This window comes from Musca domestica, unplaced genomic scaffold (assembly GCF_030504385.1).
Source record: "Musca domestica strain aabys unplaced genomic scaffold, Musca_domestica.polishedcontigs.V.1.1 13, whole genome shotgun sequence".
Classification (NCBI taxonomy): domain Eukaryota; kingdom Metazoa; phylum Arthropoda; class Insecta; order Diptera; family Muscidae; genus Musca; species Musca domestica.
Genome location: NW_026712172.1, coordinates 8828323 through 8850934, shown reverse-complemented (window position 1 = coordinate 8850934; position 22612 = coordinate 8828323). Strand labels below are relative to the sequence as shown.

General features: G+C 36.8%; 1 protein-coding gene across 1 annotated transcript in view; it reads left to right on the top strand.

Moving 5' to 3' along the window:
- Positions 1–21560, top strand: part of LOC101901100 (homeobox protein vnd) — a 69107-nt gene extending 47547 nt beyond the window's left edge. The window contains exons 2-3 of the mRNA XM_011296270.3: positions 15689–16239; positions 20449–21560. Coding sequence (XP_011294572.1) covers positions 15689–16239; positions 20449–21281 — 1384 coding nt within the window. The 3' untranslated portion in view covers positions 21282–21560. The remainder of the gene's footprint in view (positions 1–15688; positions 16240–20448) is intronic.
- Positions 21561–22612: the final 1052 nt, after the last annotated feature.

Genomic DNA, 22612 nt, shown 5'->3' with positions numbered 1-22612 from the left:
AAGTGCAAGAACTTACACCGCAACTGGAAGAAAATAAACTCAAAAGAGCTATGGAGTTGTTGCGCTTCGCCGAAAGTGGTGAACTGCCGAATTTGGTTTTCTCCGATGAGAAAACATTCGTTGTCCAGCCGTTTGTAAAAAAACAAAATGATCGTGTTTAATTACCAAAGAGGTCAGCTGAAAATGTGCACCTTCGGTTGGCCACCAGACGTTAAGCGCCGGCCATGGTGATGGTGTGGTCTGCCATAACAGCCGATGGTCGCTCCGCTCATATTAATCGACCGTGGCATCAGAATAAATGCTGAATATTATCGCGAAAATGTTCTGGAGGGTGTATTAAAGCCTTGGGCACGCAAAAAGTTGGCCGCAGACCTTGGACATTCCAACAGGACTAGGCACCATCGCACTCAGCTCGCACCACCCAAGAATGATTACAAAATGTGGTTCCTCGCTTCATTTCCAGCGCATAATGGCCATCAAAATCTCCGGATACCAATCCGTTGGACTATTGTGTCTGGAGTTTTTTTGAAATCAAGTTTGGCACTAAGAAATACCAAAATGTCGATCGCCTCAAGAAAGCGCTTCGCCGGTAACGGGCCAAAATACTGCAGAGCAAAATTCGGGCAGCCTGTGATGGTTTCATTGGCCGTTTGAAGGCCATAATTCGTGCCGGAGGTGACCAATTCGAACAAATGTAAACTTATTGTAAAATTTGATGCTATTTCCGAATTTTTTGCTTTCATTCAATAAAATTTAAAAAAAAATTAAATTATGGCATTTGAGATTGTTGCAGTTTTTTATCTCACCCTGTAGTATTCAAGTTCTTCTATTTTTGGAAAGAATAATGGGGAAATGTGTAGCTTTTGCAATAGAAATTCTTTAAAATCGTCCATTTTCAAATTTACCGAGGAGAATACTCGTATTAGTAAAACCATTGAAAATTTTAGAATGTCAGCTCTATCTCTTCACATAATTCAAAACAGTCCCCATACCTCAACCTGAGTTACAAATATTGACCTTAATGTCAAATTTTGGGATTCCAGGTCACAGAATTCCAAATATAGTAGCATTTAGTACCTACAGTGACCTCAATATCAAATTTCAGAAATTCAACTTTAAATTTCGCCCGTTACCAAATTTAGTACAATTATATTACGCAAATCCAAAACCAGACCCTTCTCTCAACAACTCGTACTTTTCGTACAATTATAGTACAAATACACATCTCTATATACCAACAGAGACCTCAATATCAAATTTCAGAAATTCAGCTCCATCCCTTCACCCAATACCAAATATAGTGTCATTCAGTATTTTTTGTACAATTATAGTACTTATTTCCGAAACCACCTCTTTTTCACAAACCTACAACAAAAACCACTTCCACATCTTAAACACAGATACCATTAGGAATGTAAATATTAAATTTCAAAATCTTATCCTATCCCTTCATTGAATACCAAGTATAGTACTCTGCAATACTTTTCGAACAATTCTAGTACATATTTCTGACACCACATCCATATGTCCAGGTCTGACATGAGTATTTCGAGGACAAAAAAACGGAATGACAAACTTAATATACCCTCCATAGTATGGTGGAGGGTATAAATATAATGTACAAAATCGTTATTGGTACATTTGTACCGAAATAAACAAATATTGAGAATTAGTCCTCAATTTGGTAATGTTGGGATACATGACTTTCAGGCATATACAGGGTGCGGAAATTGCACATTTTGTATGCATACTCTAATTGTCTAAAGGTTTTTTGAGTCAAAATACAAAGGCAATCAAGGCTGATAAGGACATAATAAAATTTTCATTTCTCAGAATCCAAAACATTGTAGCATAATATTTCAAGAGATGTCTATAGAAGGACTTTAGAGTAAAATTTCCTATTTAAATACCATTAAAAAAGTTTGCATTAAAATAAATTCAAATATTTTAAGTTTGGAACTACAAATTAAATTTATGTATTTAAAGAAATGTAAATTAATTAACTAAACAAATAAAAAAATAACAAAAATCTCCTAATTCCACAATAGCATTTCTTTATCATAATCCTCTCAAGTCCAGCTTACATTGAGAATAACATAACAAGTTTTTCACACTCTCACAACTGAAGTAGGCAAGTATGGAGAGCCCTCTCTAAACTCCTTAAACACATTACTTTGGTAATTGGAGAATTAACAATCAAAGCATTGGATTTTCTCTAAATCAATTTAGCAAAATCCAAGATTTTGCACTTAGCAAAAATCCTTGATTACCAATGGTTTCTTTAGCCGGGAATTTTTTTGGTATATTTTGGCAAAATTTAGAGGTTTTTCCCAGAGGGAGAGAGAGAGCGCGCGCTGTGAGCATGGTAGCAGGTCATCGTTTTTTGAGTTGAGCACATGTGTGCCACACATGTTGGCCATCAGCAGCGTATTGGCCAAGGGAATTCCTCTAACAAGTCTGTAAAAATCCCAATCACTTCGCATTCCTGCGATGTGCGTGGCAAGGTAAATTCACAGATTTCCTGGCCAAGTCGAAGGTTTGAGGAGACTTTCCCCTGGGCTAAATTTAAACTCTTTCTTCCGGCCCTGTAAAATAGATACATAAAAATGTTTAACATTAAGCTAATCGTTCATAAATTGTATCGTCTGTACTACCCTCTCCATCGTTTCAATTCAATTCAATGAACAAAAAAACCTTAATCACATTACACGGTATCAGCGTTTATTTGATTTGATTTCATTTTATTCCATTCTCTTTCATTGCCGACATTTTTCCGTTTTAATATTAAACGGAAGTATTGCTGTTATATGAAAGAATTTCCTCTTTGGCGTTCAATACCATGAGTTCGAATGTGTGTGCATGTGTGAGAGAGGTTATAATATAGAAACCCCCATGAGTTGGAAAATATGACACAGTGAAATAGGTAATGAGAATGACGACGCTAATTTTCTTGTCTTTTAATAAGAACAAATTTAAGAAAAATAAATTATTTTTTGGGAAAGTTAAGAAAGACAATTTTGTGTAGAATTTTTAGGAAATGAGAATTTAAGATGTAAGAATATTTTTATAGGAAGCAATGACCCGTGCCACCCAATGATGAGTTAGCAGATTTAGGAGGAAATCTTTATTTTTTCCTGTTAGTTTTAATTGTTCACACCCAAAGTTCAAAAGTTCTTCGAATGTTTCTTATTCTCACCTCAAGAAATTAGTTACAACAGAAAGAAATGTAACCGATCATGGTTATTAAATAACATGCCCTAAGCAAACTGAAAACAGCGGAATGAGCTTATTTCAAGCATGCCGAGATCTTTCATAATAGTATATTTACAGTATACCGGATTTAGTAGATGCAAGGGACGTTAACTTCCAATTGCATTGTCCATACGTCAAAAAAAAAAAAATAATAAATAAATGTTTCCACGATTTGAGAATTATTTGGTCCATTAATGGCATAGAGTAAAATTTAGGGGCTGTTTATAAATGTCGAAAAAAGGTTTGTGAACGAAAAAATTCTATGTGTGTTTCTAGAATTTTAAATTTGAGTTTATTTGAATAAAAATCAAAATTTGAAAAAACACATATAGAAATGGCGATTTTCGTTTGCATTCATTTTCTTTTGTGACATATATCAACATACCTCTAGCATTTCTATTTCCAAAGCCTCATACCTGTCACAAACTTAGAGTATGATTTTGCAAAATAATTTTTTAATCGCAACCCTGCAAAGCAACAATTTTTCCAATTTTGTTAGTTCCTGGGTCTCACTTATCGATCTATGAAAATGTGAAAAGAAAGTAATTATAAAGAAAACAAGTAAAAAGCAGCTAAGTTCGGTCGGGCCGAAATAAAAACATTTATATGGGGGCTATACGAAGACGTGGGGCTGGATAAGTATATATTTTTAATAGGCCCATTGATTGATGCAATTCCGGTGAATAATATCGTGAAAATCCTGGAAATACCTAATATCTCGATGTGGTGTTATATGGGTGCTATGCTAAAATGCAACAAAGTCAAACGCCATATTTTTTACATTTTTTTAAATTTTATTAAATTAAAGCAAACCAGTAAAGAAAGTCCTAAAGTCGGGCGGAGCCGACTTTTTGATACCCTACACCACTTTGCTAATTAGTAGTAGATAATTAATAGTAGAGATCCACATAACAATTAAAAGTTTTTATCGGAGAATTCAATCATACACGCAATGATTATAATTATAATTTAAAATTCAAAGGACTAAATATGTCGAAGCATTTGTATCTTTTAAATTCGGGTTTGTATTGCTCATTTGGTGCAAAAATTAATTTGAAATCTAATAAAGATATATATGGGAGCTATATCCAAATCTGAACCGATCTCGGTAAAATTTGGCAAAGATATTTCTGAGCTGCATTTGATATATTTGCCTGAATATCGTTGTTACGGAGTGCATATTACGGCTGTGGGTAAAAAAAAAATACAAAAAATCGGATGAACAATATATATGGGAGCTATAGCTATATCTGAACCGATCTTTACCACATTTGGCATACTAGCTTCTAGACTCAATTCGGTCGCTTGTGCCAAATTCCATACCATTTGGACAAATATTAGACGTTTGGTGCACAATCAAAGGTAAATTGGACGAAGTTATATATGGGAGCTATATTCAAATCTGAACCGATCTCGATAAAATGTAGCAAATGTATTTCGGAGGTGTATTTGATATATTTCCCCAAATATTGTTGTTACAGGGTGCATATTACGGCTGCGTAGGACAAAAATAACAAATCGGATGAACAATATATATGGGAGCTATAGCTATATCTGAACCGATTTCGATCAAATGTGGCATACTTATTATCAGGTCCAATCTGATCGTACGTGCAAAATTCCATACAATTCGGACTGATATTACACGTTTGGTGCACAATAAAAAACAAATCGGACGAAGATATATATGGGAGCTATATCTAAATTTTTACCGATTATCTCCAATTTCAATAGGGTACGTCCTTGGGCCAAACAAATGATTTGTGCAAAATTTCATCTGGATAGGGCAATAAATGCGAACTGTACTTTGTTTAAAAATATACATGGACAGACGGACGGACATGCATAAATCAACTCAGAAAGTGATTCTATGGAGATCCTCAAAAGTAACTATGGGTCTATCTTGCTTCCTTCTCCATGTTACAAACAAATGTACAAAGACATAATACCCTTACTACTATGTGGTGTAGGGTATAAAAATCAAAATTTGAAAAAACTCACATAGAAATGGCGTTTTTCGTTTGCATTAATTTTCTTTTGTGACATCTATAAACATAACACAAACTTATAGTGTGATTTTGCAAAATGATTTTTTAATCGCAACCCTGCATGGCAACAATGCTTCCAATATTGTTAGTTCCTGATATTTATGGGTCTGACTTCTCGATCTATGAAAATGTGAAAAGAAAGTAATTACAAAGGTCGGGCCAAACACCCTCAAACATTTGAAAGGAATTTGAAAAATTAAAAAAAATCCGCCGAAAAATACTTCTCAAATAAAAACCTTTATATGAGGGCTATACGAAGGCGTGGTGCGGGATAAGTATATTATAGTAGTAGAATAATAGGCCCATTGCGAACTTCAAATACGAAATTTGACACAATTCCGGTGAATAATGTCGTGAAAATCCTGGAAATACCTTATATTTCGGTGTGGTGTTATTTGGGTGCTATGCTAAAACGTAGGCCAATATACAGGATGAGATTAAAAAAAATGCAACAAAGTCAAACGCCATAATTTTTATATTTTTTTTAAATTTTATTGAATGTAAGCCAAAAATGTCGGAAATAGCAACAAATTTTAGAATAAGTTTAGATTTGTTCGAATTGGTCACCTTTGACACGAATTATGGCCTTTAAACGGCCAATGAAACCGTCACACACTGCCCGAATGTTACTCTGCCGTATTTTGGCCCATTCCCGGCGAAGCGCTTGCTTGAGATGATCGACACTTTGGTAATTTTTAGTGCCAACCTTGCTTTCCGAAATACTCCAGACACAATAGTCCAACGGATTGGTATCCGTAGATTTTGGTGGCCATTGTGCACTGGAAATGAAGCGAGGAACCTCATTTTGAAACCATTCTTGGGTGGCGCGTGCTGACTGCGATGATGCTGAGTCCTGTGGGAATGTTCAAGGTCTGCAGCCAAAATGTTTGCGTGACCAAGGCTTTAACACATCTTCCTAAATATTTTCGATAATATTCCGAATTTATTCTGATGCCACGGTCGATTAATACGAGTGGAGAGCGACCAACGGCTGTTATGACGGCCCACGCCATCACCATGGCCGGTGCTTGAGTTCTGGTGGCCAACCGAAGGTGGACGTTTTCAGCTGACCTCTTTGGAAAGTAAACACTATCATTTTTTTTTTTTTTGTTTACAAACTGCAGGACAATGAATGTTTTCTCATCGGAGAAAACCAAATTCGGCAGTTCACCACTTTCGGCCAAGCGAAGCAACTCTTTAGCTATTTTGAGTCTATTTTCTTTCTGTTGCGGTGTAAGTTCTTGCACTTTTGGGAATTTCAATGGCTTTACCCCGAGCTCATTTTTTTCAATATTTGCCGAATGGAATATTGCGATTTGTTTAGCTCACGAGCCATTTTTCGGTCACTGCAACGCGGGTTTCGATCAAATCGTTTCTTTATTTTTCGTACCATTTCTGCTGACGTTGCTTCTTCCTTGACGTCGGGCTACGCTAGCAGTATCACGGTAACGAGCGATGGTACGAGACACAAAAGATTTATTCACATTTAAGTGCTGGGATGCTCTAACGATAGCCACTTGTGGCTTTCCAGCCAAATATGAAGAAATCACACTATCACGCTTGAATTATATCACGAATAACTTTTTTTCTGGAAAATTCTCACCAAATGTTTTTGTACGCTTGTAAACAATATAACGATCTGTCACTGGAATAATTTTAACAGCTGTCGGACGAGAGGCTTAGAAATGAAAGCATTCTGAAGTTGGTTGCAGTTTTTTCATCTCACCCTGTACTTTATGGGACCTACGACGATCGATCTTACTTATGAACTTTGATGGGTGCGATGAGATCCTTATCCAGCTCTTTAGTTGAAGTGGTTAATTTCCTTCTTTTGTCATGTCTCGTTCCTCTGGTCCTTCTCTTAACATTAACTTAAACAATTTTCGCTAGATTCTTTGCGTCGAAAAATTGCTTGCGTTCCAACATGAAATTTTAAGATATTCGACCGCCTGTCACTCTACCTTTTGAACGAATTGAGCTAGAATTTACATTTTTTATTATACCCTATGCCATACTGTGGTACAGGAAGTAAATTAAATAGATCCATAGTTCCTTTTGTCTAATCTCCAAACAATCACATGTTGGGTCGATTCATTCAAGTCCGTATGCCCACGTATTTTTGCAAAAACAAAAAAAAAAAAAAGTAGGGAAAGTCTTAAAGTTGGGCGGGGCCGACTTTATGATAACCACACCACTTTGCTAATTTAGTAGAGCTCCGCATAACAATTAAAAGTTCATACACGCTATGATTATAATTTAAAGTTCAAAGGACTGAATCGGTTGAATCGGATGGAGAGTATATATATAGCTATAGCTATATCTGAACCGATCTTCACCAAATTTGACATACTAGCTTCTAGACTCAATTCGGTCGTAAGTGCCAAATTCCATCCTATTTGGACAAATATTAGACGTTTGGTGCACAATAAAAGACAAATCGGACGAAGATATATATGGGAGCTATATCTAAATTTTGACCGATTTTCTCCAATTTCAATAGGGTTCGTCCTTGGGCCAAACAAATGATTTATGCAAAATTTCATCTGGGAAGGACAATAAATGCGAACTGTATTTTGTTTACAAAAATACATGGACAGACGGACAGATCATCAAAAGGAACTTTGGGTCTATCTCGTTTCCTTTTGCCTGTTACAAACAAATGCACAAAGACATAATACCCTGACCACCTTGTGGTGTAGGGTATAAATATATATATAGTTCGCATTTATTTATCCTTGGAAGCAAATACGATATTCTGTTCCTATATATATTTTTTTAATAAAATTTTTCCCTAAGTCATTCCATGCACTCTATAGCAATATTTTTTGATGCGAAAGGAATAAATGTCTCCGTCAAATTTAATGGAAATCGATTCAGCATTGGATATGCCTCCCACATCTCTGAATCTATATTATATCTTCTCGAAAGCCATAGTACGCATTCAAAAAGTTTCGTAATCGTCACGATTATCTCTACTAAATCTGCATAGTGGTGTAGGGTATCATACAGTCTACGTTTCCTATAACCTCAAATGTGTAAGTACATTCCAATTCCAGATATTTGAAGTTTGTAGAAGGGAGCTAAACATCGTGCAAAAAGAAATATGAATGTAGGTTCCACTTTCGGTATAGCCCCCATTTAAGGATACATGTCATACATACTCGCCACTCGTCATACAAAATTTAACATTTTAACGTGTTTTTAGGTATCTAAACCTGGTTTAGTTTATTTCTTAGTGGGGTTTTTTTAATTGTAAAGGTCATTTTTCAGTTAGAAAAATCTTCAATGCAATAATCGAACAAAAGGCCAAGCCAAGCTAGACAATGTATTCCAGAAATAGAAACCAAAATAAATTTCAAGATATGTGTAAAAAACACACAATCCCCATGTATGGATACATCCCAGTTAAATAATTTTGATGTTTTAAGCATCAACGTTGATGTTATACCAAAGTGTCGATAACCTCAAGCAAGCGCTTCGCCGGGAAATGGGCCAAAATACCGCAGATCAACATTTGGGCAAAGTGTGACGGATTCATTGGCCGTTTGAAGGCCATAATTCGTGCCAAAGGTGACCAATTCGAACAAATCGCAACTTATTCTAAAAATTGATGCTATTTCCAACATTTTTTGCTTTCATTCAATAAAAATTAAAAAAGCAAAAATTATGGAGTTTGACTTTGTTGCAGTTTTTTTTATCTCACCCTGTATTTTGGAATGATACATCAATAGTATTCTCAAAGAGTGTGATAACTCAAAAAAATCAGTTTTCGTTAAAACGGTTTTCGGAATTGTTTGAAGTTTTTCAATTTCTTCAAAATGGCTGCTTTTTACGTTTTCTGATATCTGAAGAGCTCAAGGAGTTACAGCATTTTTACTTGTAAATTGACATAATGAAGGTCTTACATACTTCAAACCATGCTTGATGTATGTGCAAGATTTCAGGAACAATATCTGGTGACTCCTTTCGATAACTCAAAATGCATTTTTCTCTAAGCTCCATTTTTTTAGATGCCTTACCCTTTGAGTGAATGAGCGATATGGGTTTATTGGCAATGGTTTACGTGATTACAAATTTGTTTCAGCTAGCATAAAACGATCGTTCGATTAAAGGTATTTGAAAGGTTCTAGCAACATTTACCTATTTGCAATATATTACCCTTTAAATCAATACAAAATCCTTGTTCTTAAAAAGCACCATAACACAATAAGGTAAGAATTATCTAGATTCTTGCCAAATTTTTATCATTTAATAAAAAAAAACAATTTTTAAATAACATATTTTTGAGCCACTGTTTCGCTGTTCAACTAAATTGCATATAAATCCTATTTAATAATGGCATAAAACGGATGGCAGAACATAAAACAGTCGGGCCAGCGTACTGCCATATTAACCCTGTGTGGGGTATGCCAGCCAATCTAAATGAAAAAACGTAATCTGCAGGCCCATATACATACAATCATAAAACACCACAGGAACAAAAACGAGCCAGCAAAGCTCCCCGAGAAGAAGAAACTGCTGATGATGAGAATGATGATGACAGCACAAAGTATGTAGATATTTCAAATGGATGAGAGGTCAAGCGTGCTGTATTAAAAACCATAACAAAACAGAAAAAAAAAACAAACTAAAACATGCTAAGAGAATGGGGTCCTCCATTATGTGAAAGGAGGGTCCTAGAAACACACACAAACAGAACAAAACCGAAATAAGGACAACAACTCTGCTACGAGTGCATTGAAAAGCCCGAGTACTTAACATACAAGTGAAAAATGCTTCAAATCGAGAGCGAGAACAGACGAAGAAGGAGAACAACAACAGCAGCAGCAGCTATAAATACAAAAAAACAGGGTGAGCATAACCCAATCACATAAACTACGACCAGACACGACACGTACAAGTTTTACGAATGCTTACGTTCGTTTGGTTGGTTGGATGGCTGGCTGGCTTTTTGTGGAGACACCAGTAGATGAATGAATGTGTTATAAAAAGGAATACAACAACAACAGCAATGCCATACATTAAGAAAGGAAGTAACAGCTCATAAGAAGAGGCACTAACAAGGATTTCCCTTTTTTTAAACGGCCACAATAACTCTCCCTCTACTCTACTCTACTCTACTCAAATGATGAGAATGTTCTCTAGCTCTCATCTTTCAAGTGTCCTCTACTCATGCACAGATTTTGTTTGGAGAGTGTGCGCGCCATTGCAAAGAATTTCCATTGTGAGAGGAAAAGAGACAAACCGTTTAGGGGTTTTTCTCGTTGCCACTGCTCTCACTTGTTGGGTTTTTTACAAAAACAAGGATATGCCTGCTCGACGGCAATTGGTGTTGATGAGGGCCTCAAGGGTTCTTCTCTGTACACTGAGAAGAAGAGTAAATATGTGTGAGTGTGTGTGGGTAAGTGGGCATGTAAGTTAATGATGTCTGCAGTCGTTCTAACTGTCGCCGCCATACAACCAAGTGAGAGAGAGAGTGGTGCTTACGGCTTAAAAGGATATGAGAGCCCACTTAGCTCGCGCGCACACACACACACACTCTCATACTCATACACCAGCCCATGGGATTTTATAGATGTTGAATGGGTTTTTCGTTTGTTGGCCAGAGGTGAAAGTGGATTTGTTTGGGTTTTTCACCGTTGTAGACTTGGCCGTCATATTGGCATGTTGCTCGACTGCTCTGCCCAAAAGATGATGATGGCACTGGTGGTGGTAGTTGGGAAATTCTATGTCAACACACGGAATTTTCAGCCAACCACCGGCAACGAACTGCTGAAATTTGGTTGGAATTATGTTGAGTTCTTGTTTACAAGTTAGTTGTCGATGACACTTCAAATTGTAAGCATCAGCATCATCATAAAGACGCGTCCTTAAAAACGTATCCGTTTGAAAGTACCCACTAAAGTGTAACAGCAAAAACAAAAAAAAACCCAAACAATCCTCCAAAACACCCATCACAGAAATTTAAACAAACGGGGAATTTTATAAAAAAATTAAGGAAATTTTAACAAAATAAATTGACAAGTGTAAAGAAAAATAGAAAACCCCAAATTAACAAGGATATTCATTTTTGAAAAAGGATATTTATATTACAAACAAGGATAATCCCAAAAAAGTGCAAATTATTTAAAATTGTTGAAGACATAACTTTTTCTGTTAAACGTTCAAATACCGGCTTCAAAGTGGCTGAAAAAAGGAAACGTTCCCCCTCACCCTCAGCGGGTCGTTGTTCGCCTACGCGACGCAAATCCTGTGAATCCACATCGCCGCCTGACAGCCAGAAAAGTAATTCGCCTGCGGCCTCGCCACACAAGGATTCAGATATATCGGTGTGTTCACCGGCCACACCCCGGCAACGTCAGGCCCGATCACGATCACGTTCACCCTCGCCTCCACCACGCACCTCTACACCCACAACGCGCACCGCCAACGACATCAAACGTGAACCGGTCAAAACAACGAGCACCACAACCGTTCCCACAAATAGTGCCACATTGGGTCAACAGGATCATCTGAGAATACCCACAGGAGCGACGGGTTTCAGTGGATTTCCTTCGTTGCACAACATGAGCAGTTTGATGGTACCCTCGGCGGCAGCTGCTGCTGTGGCGGCGGCACCGTTTTTGCCCTGGTCGCCAATGTTGCTGCCGCCATGGGGTCATGCCCTGCTGCCAGCGGCTTTCTATCCGGCGGCTTTGCGTAACGCTCTACCAGGGTAAGGATTTGAAAATGCTTTTCAATTAAAAAAAGACTCGAAAATCGCTATTCAAAGTTTGGGTTCAGATATGAAGTTATATCTCCAATTGAACTGGGTTTGAAATTGGGGATATTATGAAAACTCAGTTTGGCGTTATGGGGAGGGTCCCAGATGGAGGACGCCAAAATTGAGAATTATATAGTTTTCAAGTCTAAAGATGGGGTTGGATATAAATTGAAGTCTAGCAAAGGGTTTATCCTGTATTTGGTGTTATATTTATAAAGGAGTCTATACTCCTTAAAAGTGAGACATACCTGCAAAGAGAGCTTAGAATGTACATAGCTCATACAAATTGATGGACTAAATGGGGATTTCTACATTAGGGGGAAATCCAAAAGGAGATATAATTTTTTGGATTTCGAAAATTCTGAATTTTTATAATTTTCGAATTAATATAGCTATGACCAAATAATATGTATAGCTATATAATTTAAAAATATATGTTACCTTCACTTTACATTTACGTAATATGTACTTTGCGGTCCTGTTACTGAAACGTATTTTTTATAATTAAATAAAAATCACGTTTCATTTTTGTTTTTATAAAAAATAATAAATTAATATTCATATCAGGAAAAATATACCTGCTAACCTTCGGCTTATTGTAAACTGTGGTTTATCCCCAGACAAGTCCTGTGATATTTTCCCACACCAAAGGCCATAAAATCAAAAATTTCCCCTAACACCCATAAATCATATGGGGAAATTTATTTAAATGGCTTTCGTGGTTATGTATTTATAAAATACGAGATACGTTAAGTTTACGCGTACGTTACAGATACGTCAATATTTTTCATAAAAAATTTATAACTACAAATTTTTGCAGAAAATTTAAAAATCCAAACATTTTTGTAATTATTTTACAACTGAACTTTAGGCAATTCGAGCCTGGGACACTCCGACTGATATGTTTCCACACGAATCTCCTCAAACTTCTCAATTTCCCATAATTTCCACAAATCATATTTTATCTATGTTCCTTTCTGGTTTACATTCCAAAAATTTGCGCTAGATTAACGTTTTTATTAGACTTACCTCAAAATTGATATATATCAATTATAAATCGGAATTCTGTTCAAACTCAATCAATCCATAATTATATTGCAACACCATCCTACCTGATTGTCTCTAGTCTATGGTTTATCCCCTGAAATTTCCCACACCAATGGCCATAAAATATGTAAAATATCCCAAAAAATATCTTAAATCACATTGGAAAATGCTAATCTTCATAAAATGGATAAAAATTGAATTTATTTATGAAAGCCCCTTAAAACATTATTTTACCCCACGTTGGGCGCCACTTGTCAATTATGGAAGATTTTAATATTTTTTACCAATAATTTTTCAAATGTTCCAAAGTTTATCGTTCATGTCAATGTCTTAATAATAATAGTTTAGAATTGTTGTCTGCCTGCTAAAGTGCCCCCCCCCCCCTCTTTTGGGCGCCATTAAAATGCATCATTATTTTTAGAAACCGATATGTTAATTTACTTTCCAATCGTAAATACATAGTACTGATTGTTTTCCATTCTACACTATGCCAGAAAAATCAATAAATCAAAAATCAATCAATCAAAAATCAATTGAACATACTTTTGGAACCCCATATTGGGCGCCAACTAAAATTTGACATGTTTCTAGGTGCAGCTTTCCAATCTGCTTTGTAATCCTTGTCTGTTTCCTTGTATTCCCTTCAAACCAAATTACGTCAAATACAGCTATCAACCAGACACAAATTTAGGACCCCACATTGGGCGCCAATTGCACAAAATCATTATTTTTATTTTTTGAAACATATATGATATATGCTTACCAATTGAACAATTTTCCTCACTTTGAACTCCCCGTTGGGCGCCCTTTGCCAGATATTTATTTTATTAAAAGAACACGAAATAAAACAATTCTGTCTTGCTAAATTAATCCGGAAGGCGGATCACAAAATTGTTATTGGAAACAATTAAAAGTTACCAATCGAATCAGTTTTGTCCCGCTATCTTAGCCAAGACAAATTGAGGTACAAAATCCCCATTCTATGCGACCAAGTGGAAGGTTCCTAATCACATTACCTTGCCTACAACTTTAATTAGATCCCTCTCACGAGTCCTCTTGATAGTTCCCCCATTACCCTCACACACAACGTCGGCCACGAAAATCCTGCGAATTGTTTAAATCATGTGAGGAAAATGTTCACGTAATTTCCACACTGTGTTATGATAAACCCACAGCGATAGAATTCCCCTCTCTACAGCAGGGGAATTACCAATCAAAAATTGGGATTAAATATTTTTCCAGCTTATAAACAGTTACATAAAAAACATTGATGGAATTTTCATTTGCCAGCCAAAAAAATCCCCCAGGTGAGCTAGGAAAAACCATAAGAAAATTTCTTTAATTTCAAACATGTGTTGACCAGACGTTCACAGCAAAATGTCCAGGACGACAACGACGACATAAAGTCTGTGCTGGCAGACACGGGGGATTCCTTGCAGCAACAAGAGGAATTTCCTGTCTAACTAGCTCTCTTTCTCTCGCCGTTGTGTGCCACAGGATATTGATCCTGTGTGTCTAGGCAAAAGGTAAATACCAAGCTGCCAAGTTGATCATCATCATTTGAGGTGTTAAATTTGTGCTGCGTGTTTGCAGCTAAGTAGGTGGCCTGTCCGGGGCGTGGGAATTTTCAATAAATTGCGAAAATCATTTCGGTTTTTTCCTCGTCGTCGTCGTCGGGGGAAATTTCGTTTACCGGAAAACCCAATTTTACTCAATCACATGTGTTTTGTATTAACAACACTTTTGTGGTTTTACTAAATTACCGGACAGACAGGGCAAACAGGTAGATGCGACGAGACGAGGGAAAACTGAAGCGTGCCTATGCTGTAAATTAAAGTAAGGCTTAAGCAGGGCTTTTCGTTAATTGTTGATGGTATTAAATTAAGGAAAATCAATTTTCCTCTACTTCAAGATTAACTGGCAATAGTTTAACTTTGAGGTTTTAACATTGACTCAATTTCAAAGCAACTAGGTTGGCCGCGAGGACTGGATTATATTATTCCGATACAAAGACGTGAGCAAGACGGGAAAAATGTGTGAATAATCTGCGAATTTGGGAAGTGAAATGAAATAATCTTTGACACATTTTGAAATAAACAAAAAATACGATTTTTTCAAAACCTCAGGGAGGTGCAAAGAAGAAATTTAAGACGAGAAATAAAATCAGGAAAATATTTAAAAATAATAAAGAAGGAGACAACCAATTATATACTTCCTCTCTCAGAAATGCGATAAAATACAATAAATAAAAACAAAAATATATATTTTTTGAAATAATTAAAAATTAAACTAGCCATTCTATCCTCTCTCTCTCTCTCTCTCTCTCTCTTTCTCTCTTATAAGTCAATTTCCATTGCATCATTTTCAAATGTTTCGTTTTACCTGTATTTAAAACAGGATTTCCCTAAATTACATGCCTAGGTACATTGTTGCCTCTCTCAGCTATATAAAACATTAACTTTTCCCTAATTGGGCCATAAACAGGCCCTAACTAGCAATTTTGTCATGGAACAATAAACCAATCACGCATTTATTTTAAATCTGAAATTAATTTTGTCTCTCTTTTTCTCTCTTCTAGCCTTTTTGATGCCAAGGTACCCTCATCGCAAAGATCTTCCGGTTTCCACATATCGGACATATTAAACCTAGAACAATCAGCTGAACTAAAAAATGGTCTAGTCCATCATCATCAACATCCTCATGCCGCCGCCGCCGCGGCCGCCGCTCATGCCAATGATATTTCTGTCCCGCCCTCTACCGATGCCAATAGCAATCATCTGACATCAGCCAGTACCACTCTACCGCCCACAACATCAAATGAATCGCTTGGAGATCAACATCATCATAATGCTCACATAGCTTCGGCCCAAACGCACAATCCTTTGGCCCATCACGGCGGCGATGTTGCAACATCAGCCGCTGCAGCGGCCGTTACTCAAGCCCAGGCGGCTGCCCATCTTTTGGCTAGTCATCATAATGCCGCCGCTGCTGTGGCAGCTGCTGGACAATATTTGCCCAAAGGTTTTCCGAATGGTTTCAACGATGATATGTCGTCGTATCATCATATGGCCCATACCATGTTGACGCATACGGGTCGGGCCGCATGGATGAAGGAGAATGAATTGTATGGTAAGTTAAAATGTTCGACTTGGAAATCTTTTTTTACACGTTTTCTGTAAAATTTTGGCGAGTCGAGTCTTTTTAAAGCGATTCGCACGAGCTCTCAGTCTTTTTTGTGGTTCAAAATAATTAAGATTCCAGTAGCCAATGATAATTTGTGTTCTACTCAGAGATTCTTTAGCTATGAAATTTGATTCGTAATTACGTTGGGCGCCATTTGCCAGTTATTATTAGATTTTAAAGTAATTTTGGTGAATGTGATATTGTGATTACCAATAGAAATCTTGGTGTTCTATATTCGCGTTGGGCGCCATTTGTAAAAGAAATGCATTTTGGTGATCTTTAGATGTCCTTAGCCCTGAAAGAATCATTGGCACTCTAATAAATTTGAATTTTAGGATAGTGACACATAGATTGTCTATTCTTCTTAAAATCCAAAAACTAACCAATTTAAAATAATTGCGAGAATAATTTTTAAGCTTTCCAAGATTTTTAATAAATATTTTTTTTGCGTTGGGCGCCTTTTTAATATCAACGAACTTTTTAGAAGCATTTGAGTCACATGTGATATTTTTAAGAAAATTTATGTATTTCCTACTCTATCCATTACGGCCTCCCATTGGGTGCCATTTTTTTTCTTTTGAAACGACTAACTTAATTAAGCTGAGTTGGAATACAAATTACTGCCAACTGGTTATACATTTTTGAATAATCTAAAGTGAAGTGTTTTCTGACTAACTTATCGCTGCTGTTGGGCGCCATTTTCCAATTATTCGAATTATTCTTATAACTTAACTAATGTGTGATATTTGGATTATTTCCCTATTCCATCCATCAATAGTGAGGCTCCCATTGGGCGCCACCACTATATATCAACATAGCTTATCTTTGATCTCAACTATGTCCAAATCTAGCACTTTAGTGTGTCTCCCATATTCAGAAATTCTTGAAAGATTGTCAATAGCATGTGAGGCTCGAATAACAAAAATTAAAATTCCCTGTTCGGGTGCCGTTTCTCAAATTTAAGAATTTGCCAGATTATGTCTACTAATCGATGGGAGATATTGATAATTTCACATGTTGGGCGCCATTTTCCAATTATTCGAATTATTCTTACAACTTAACTAATGTGTGATATTTGGATTATTTCCCTATTCCTTCCATCAATAGTGAGGCTCCCATTGGGCGCCACAACTGTATCAAAAAAAAAATTCCCAACTGTGTCCAAATCTAGGACTTTAGTGTATCTTCCATAATCAGAATTTTTTGAAACACAAGTGAGTCTTGAATAACAAAGAATATAATTCCCTGTTTGGGCGCCGTTTCTCAAATTTAAAAAATTGCCAGAGTATGTCTACTAATCGATGAGAAATATTGATAATTTCAAATTCCTTTTTAAATTAACCTCGGACAATAACCCCACGTTGGGCGCCATTTATTTTTTTCTTTTTTAGTGTTAGTTTTTTTGTTTTTAATGTGATTGCTTGACTGTGTTAATTTTTTTAACTAGGATCTGTTGCCAAAATGAAAAAGGCCGCCGCATGACTTTTCTCCAATATTTCCCATACCTTAGTTTAAATATTTGCATTTTTTGTCCAACATTTTGTTAATTTTCTTCTCCAATATTCTTGGTATTTTAAAATTCAATATCCCTATTGTTTTATTTTTTATGATTAATTCCTCGTTTCCCTGCCAACCGAAAATCGAAAAACCCCGCTAATTTTGTTTTATCCAATTAATAAATAACTTAATAACAACAAAACTCATTCATACTGCTTCGAAGTGGGGGAGGGGGGTTAATAACTTGCTTCATTGACTGCAGTTATTCGCGTTCAAACAGCTGTACAAATTCCCATATTGTTGAGATCCTTCGTTAGCTGGCATAGAAAATGAAAAAAGGAAGTGCGTGCCAAAAATAAGCATTCATGGTATGGCAACTAATATAAAACTCTAACAAAATAATCCTTAAGTGTGAAGCACCCATACAGGAAGGACTATTAGTCAAGATTAAAAACAAAAAAAAAAAAAAAACTTCAACGACAGGCAAATGTGAATCCCAAAAAACAACATATTAAGGGGTGGTTATTTTATGAAAATAATAAACAAAACACTAACTATCAAAAACCAAAAAAAAAAAACGAACGTTACAAACAGGACTCGGTAAAAAAACATCTGCCTTTTTGCCAAAAAAAAACAGAAGTAAAGACAACAAGGGTATGGGCCACCCATCTCAAGTGAGTGACTAGGTTAATAACAATGCTACCATTGAGAGAAATATGTCCTTAAATAACTTTTTAACTTACAATTAGTGACAAGCCAAGAAGAATCCCTCTCCCAATCTCCATCATTCTCTCAAATGATGAACAAATAAACTGGAAAATTGCTGCCTAATTTGTACAAATATAACAAACATCTTTGCCAAGATCAATAAAATACAAGAGACACACCCCATGACCTAGCCGCATACATGCCATGCAGCAACGACAACAACAAAAACAAAACCTCAATTCATGGTTATTTACATAGACAACAAATTTTAACAGGATAATAGCACGGTTATAAAATCAAAGAGAGCGGGGGGATATTTTATACATACATGCGAGGGTTGATTCCCGCTCACTCCATCTCTGCGACCGCTGGCAAAAGTCACACCATCAATCTTTGTTCAACAAAGCCCCGAAAACCAACCTCAGGGAAATCAGAGACCCAGAGAGAAGAGAAAATCGAATCTCAATTAATCCTTAGACATTTAATAATAATATATGACTGCCACACAACAAACTCTTCCTCTTAGCCATTCATTCGATTTTAACAGGAACTACAAACTACCTGGTTCGCTTGCCGTTCATTCATAAACACAATTCAATAACTCTACGGGTGTTCCGATACACAAAAGAGCCAATTGTTTCAAATCCCAGTTCTCTGTGATGCCATAAAACAACAATTGTTACTTCCTCCGCTCGGCTAAAGGCTGACCTTCATTGCCACTGCCAAGGGTGGGTTATTTACATCAATTTCCCCTGTTCAGGCGTACTATCACTATCTCACTGGGTTACCGCCTGCATGACTGACTGGCTGGCTGGCTGTACTCTTGTTTCTGTTTGATGTTTCTGCTGTTGTTGTTGTTCGTTAGAAATCAAAAGCCAAAAACTGACATCCCAACAATGGAAAACCTCAAATAGAGGTGTGATCTAATGGACCATCCTTCCGGTTTGTAATATTGGTTTTGTGCGACATTGTCATTCAAATAAAAAAAAAACAACAACGGTGGAGAAAAGACTCAAATGTCCTTTTGTTAGAATAATTTTATTACGGAATTAAAACAGAATTCCCTTGATGTCTGGATCTAGGGATGTTTGAATTCAAATTTCCCCTAAAAACAAAAAAATTTAAAAGAAAACATATTTTCATGACTGGCCTTCTCTCGAATGATTTGTCCTTTTATATGGAAGAGCGATCGCTCTCTCTGACACTTTCTTAAATTAATTTTCATAAGGTTTCTAAACATAAAAAATTGTTATTAATTGGGCCAATTACGGTGGGTGATGAGGATGCCCCTTACCTCTTACTAGAGATTTTTTTAGAATCTTAGAAAAGAACTATTGTCTGGTAGTGCAATATGAGAACCCCACGTTGGGCGCCACTTGACAATTATTAATAATAAGTTAAATCTGAAATATTCCATGTTGGGCGCCATTTGCAATTGATTTGAATTGAGTTAATTGATTTGAATTGAGTTAAGGTTTTTTTTAAAAATGTCTTCTCATTGTTAGCATTTTTTTAAATTTCCAACTAAAAATGTTCCTCCATTAAGAAGCGGCCCCACATTGGGCGCCATTTGTCAATTATTCGTGGTTTGAAAAAATATTCCTTAAAAAAACTCCTCAGTTTTGTAACAGACGTTTTAAACCATCATAAATGTCTTACTTTTTATACTGAGGCATTATAACAAACTCACGTTGGGCGCCATTCGCAATTGTTTCCAGTTTTAAGAACCATTGAGTACGAAGTGATTGTCCACCTTCAAATTTTTGTACCATGGACTTTTCTTCGTTGCAGGAACCACATCAAAATCCCACGTTGGGCGCCATTTACAAAAGTCTTTATAACTGAAATGAATCTGGAATTAGTCTCCCTAATTTCATTTTTTACTACTTCTTCCCTTTTCTTTTATAATAATTTACTAACTTTCCTCTCCTTCTTCTTGTCTCCTTCCAGGTGTCCAACAACCCGCCAGTCCGGACAGCACTTCACCCGTCAATTCAGAAGTCTCCTACACCTATATTGGTTCAAATTGCCAAACATCACCCGCCCTATCGGGTGATTACAAAACCTACAGCCGCTCAGCCGACAGTGATGCCTTGTCTGTGGGTGGTGGCGATAGCTCCAATCTTCATCATCTCCAACATGCAGCCAATGGCCATGGTCTGAAGAATTCCAATGACAACAGCGCCGGTGGCAACTCATCCAATCCACACGATGACAGCCTCATTGAAGATGGCATTGAAGAAGAAATCGATGATGAAAATGATCAGGATGGCAGCAATACAGGGTCCGGTGCCGATGGCATGCCCGGCAAAAAACGCAAACGTCGTGTCCTCTTCACCAAGGCCCAGACCTTTGAATTGGAAAGACGTTTTCGCCAGCAACGATATCTCTCGGCTCCCGAGCGAGAACATTTAGCCAGTCTCATACGGCTGACACCGACACAGGTGAAAATTTGGTTCCAAAATCATCGCTACAAGACCAAACGGGCCCAAAGTGAAAAGGGTGTGTACGATCAACATCCTGCCCTACATGGACATCCGCATCATCCATCTGCTTTGCCTTCGCCACGTCGTGTTGCGGTACCAGTGCTGGTACGTAATGGCAAACCTTGCCTAAGTGATGGCACGAAATTGCCTCAGGATTGTGTGGCAGCCCAAATGCAAAACGCCGCAGCAGCTCATCATTTGGTGCTGGCCAATGGTGCTGCCTATCAGCATGCAGCAGCGGCGGCCGCAGCTGGTATGCATGCTGCCCATGCCCATCAAAGGGCCTGGTGGCACTAGATCCGTCATCATCAAACTATCTTAATAGTGGAATTATAGGCTATTTATCGTTAGAAATGAAAAGCAACTGAGTTGAACTGGAAAAAATGCTGCTGGGTGGCCATTTTGTCGTCAACGCCAAAAGAAATGAACACGCATTTGTTAGAGGGCCCCGCGTTAACACAACGAGTGGTGAATTTGAAAAATTCATGCCACTTGGTATAGGAAACCAAATACAAGCAATATGAAGCGCCATCTAGAAGCGACTCGAATAACCATTGGACAATAACCAACAACAAATTAAAAACAAAACAAAAAACCTTCGCATTGGCAAAACAATTTTTATAAAAAAAAACATTTCTGCCACAAATTAGGGCACAAAAACCATGGGGCACTACCCCTCCCCCCAATGAAAATTGTACATATTTAGGAAAAACAAAAACAACCCCATTTCCTTCCCCCAAAAATCATAAAACTTTTATTAAAGTTTAAAAAACTGTAAATGTTTCCTTAAATTGAAAATAGAAAATTAAAAAAAGTGTGTAAATATTTGAAATCGAAAAAATAAGAAAAAATCAGAAAAAAATTTCCAGGAAATTATTTTAATTTCCCCTCTTTTCCATTTGTTTCTTTCTCCCCTAGTTTTAAGTGACTCTTTTCGGAATTTATAGATTTTAGAGAACAAAAAAAAAAAAAAAAACACGCAAAGCCCAATATGAAAAATGAATTGTGTAATATTCTATTGTAATATAATAATTTTAGTTATTAATTTTTAGGAAAACAAATCAATAAAACTTTATTAAGAAAATGTTAATTAATTTAGTTAATAAATAACAAAAATAAAACAATTATTAAAAAAAATAAATAACAATGGTTTTTTACTAAGAGAATATACAGGGTGACATAAAAAACTGCCATAATTTTTAAATTTTTTTTCACTTTTATTGAATGAAAGCAAAAATGTCGGAGATAGTATCAAATGTTAGAATAAGTTTAGATTTGTTCGAATTGGTCACCTTTGGCACGAAATTTGGCCTTCACACGGACAATGAAACCGTCACCCTCTGTCCGAATGTTGCGGTATTTTGGCCCATTCCCGGCGAAGCGCTTGCTTGAGGTGATCGACACTTCGGTATTTTTTAGTGCCATCCCTGCTTTCCAAAATACTCCAGACACAATAATCCAACGGATTGGTATCCGGAGATTTTGGTGGCCATTGTGAGCTGGAAATGAAGCGAGGAACCTCATTTTGTAACCATTCTTGGGTGACGCGTGCTGAGAGTGATGGAGTCCTGTAGGAATGTCCAAGGTCTGCGGCCAAAATTTTTGCATGCTTAATACACCCTCCAGAA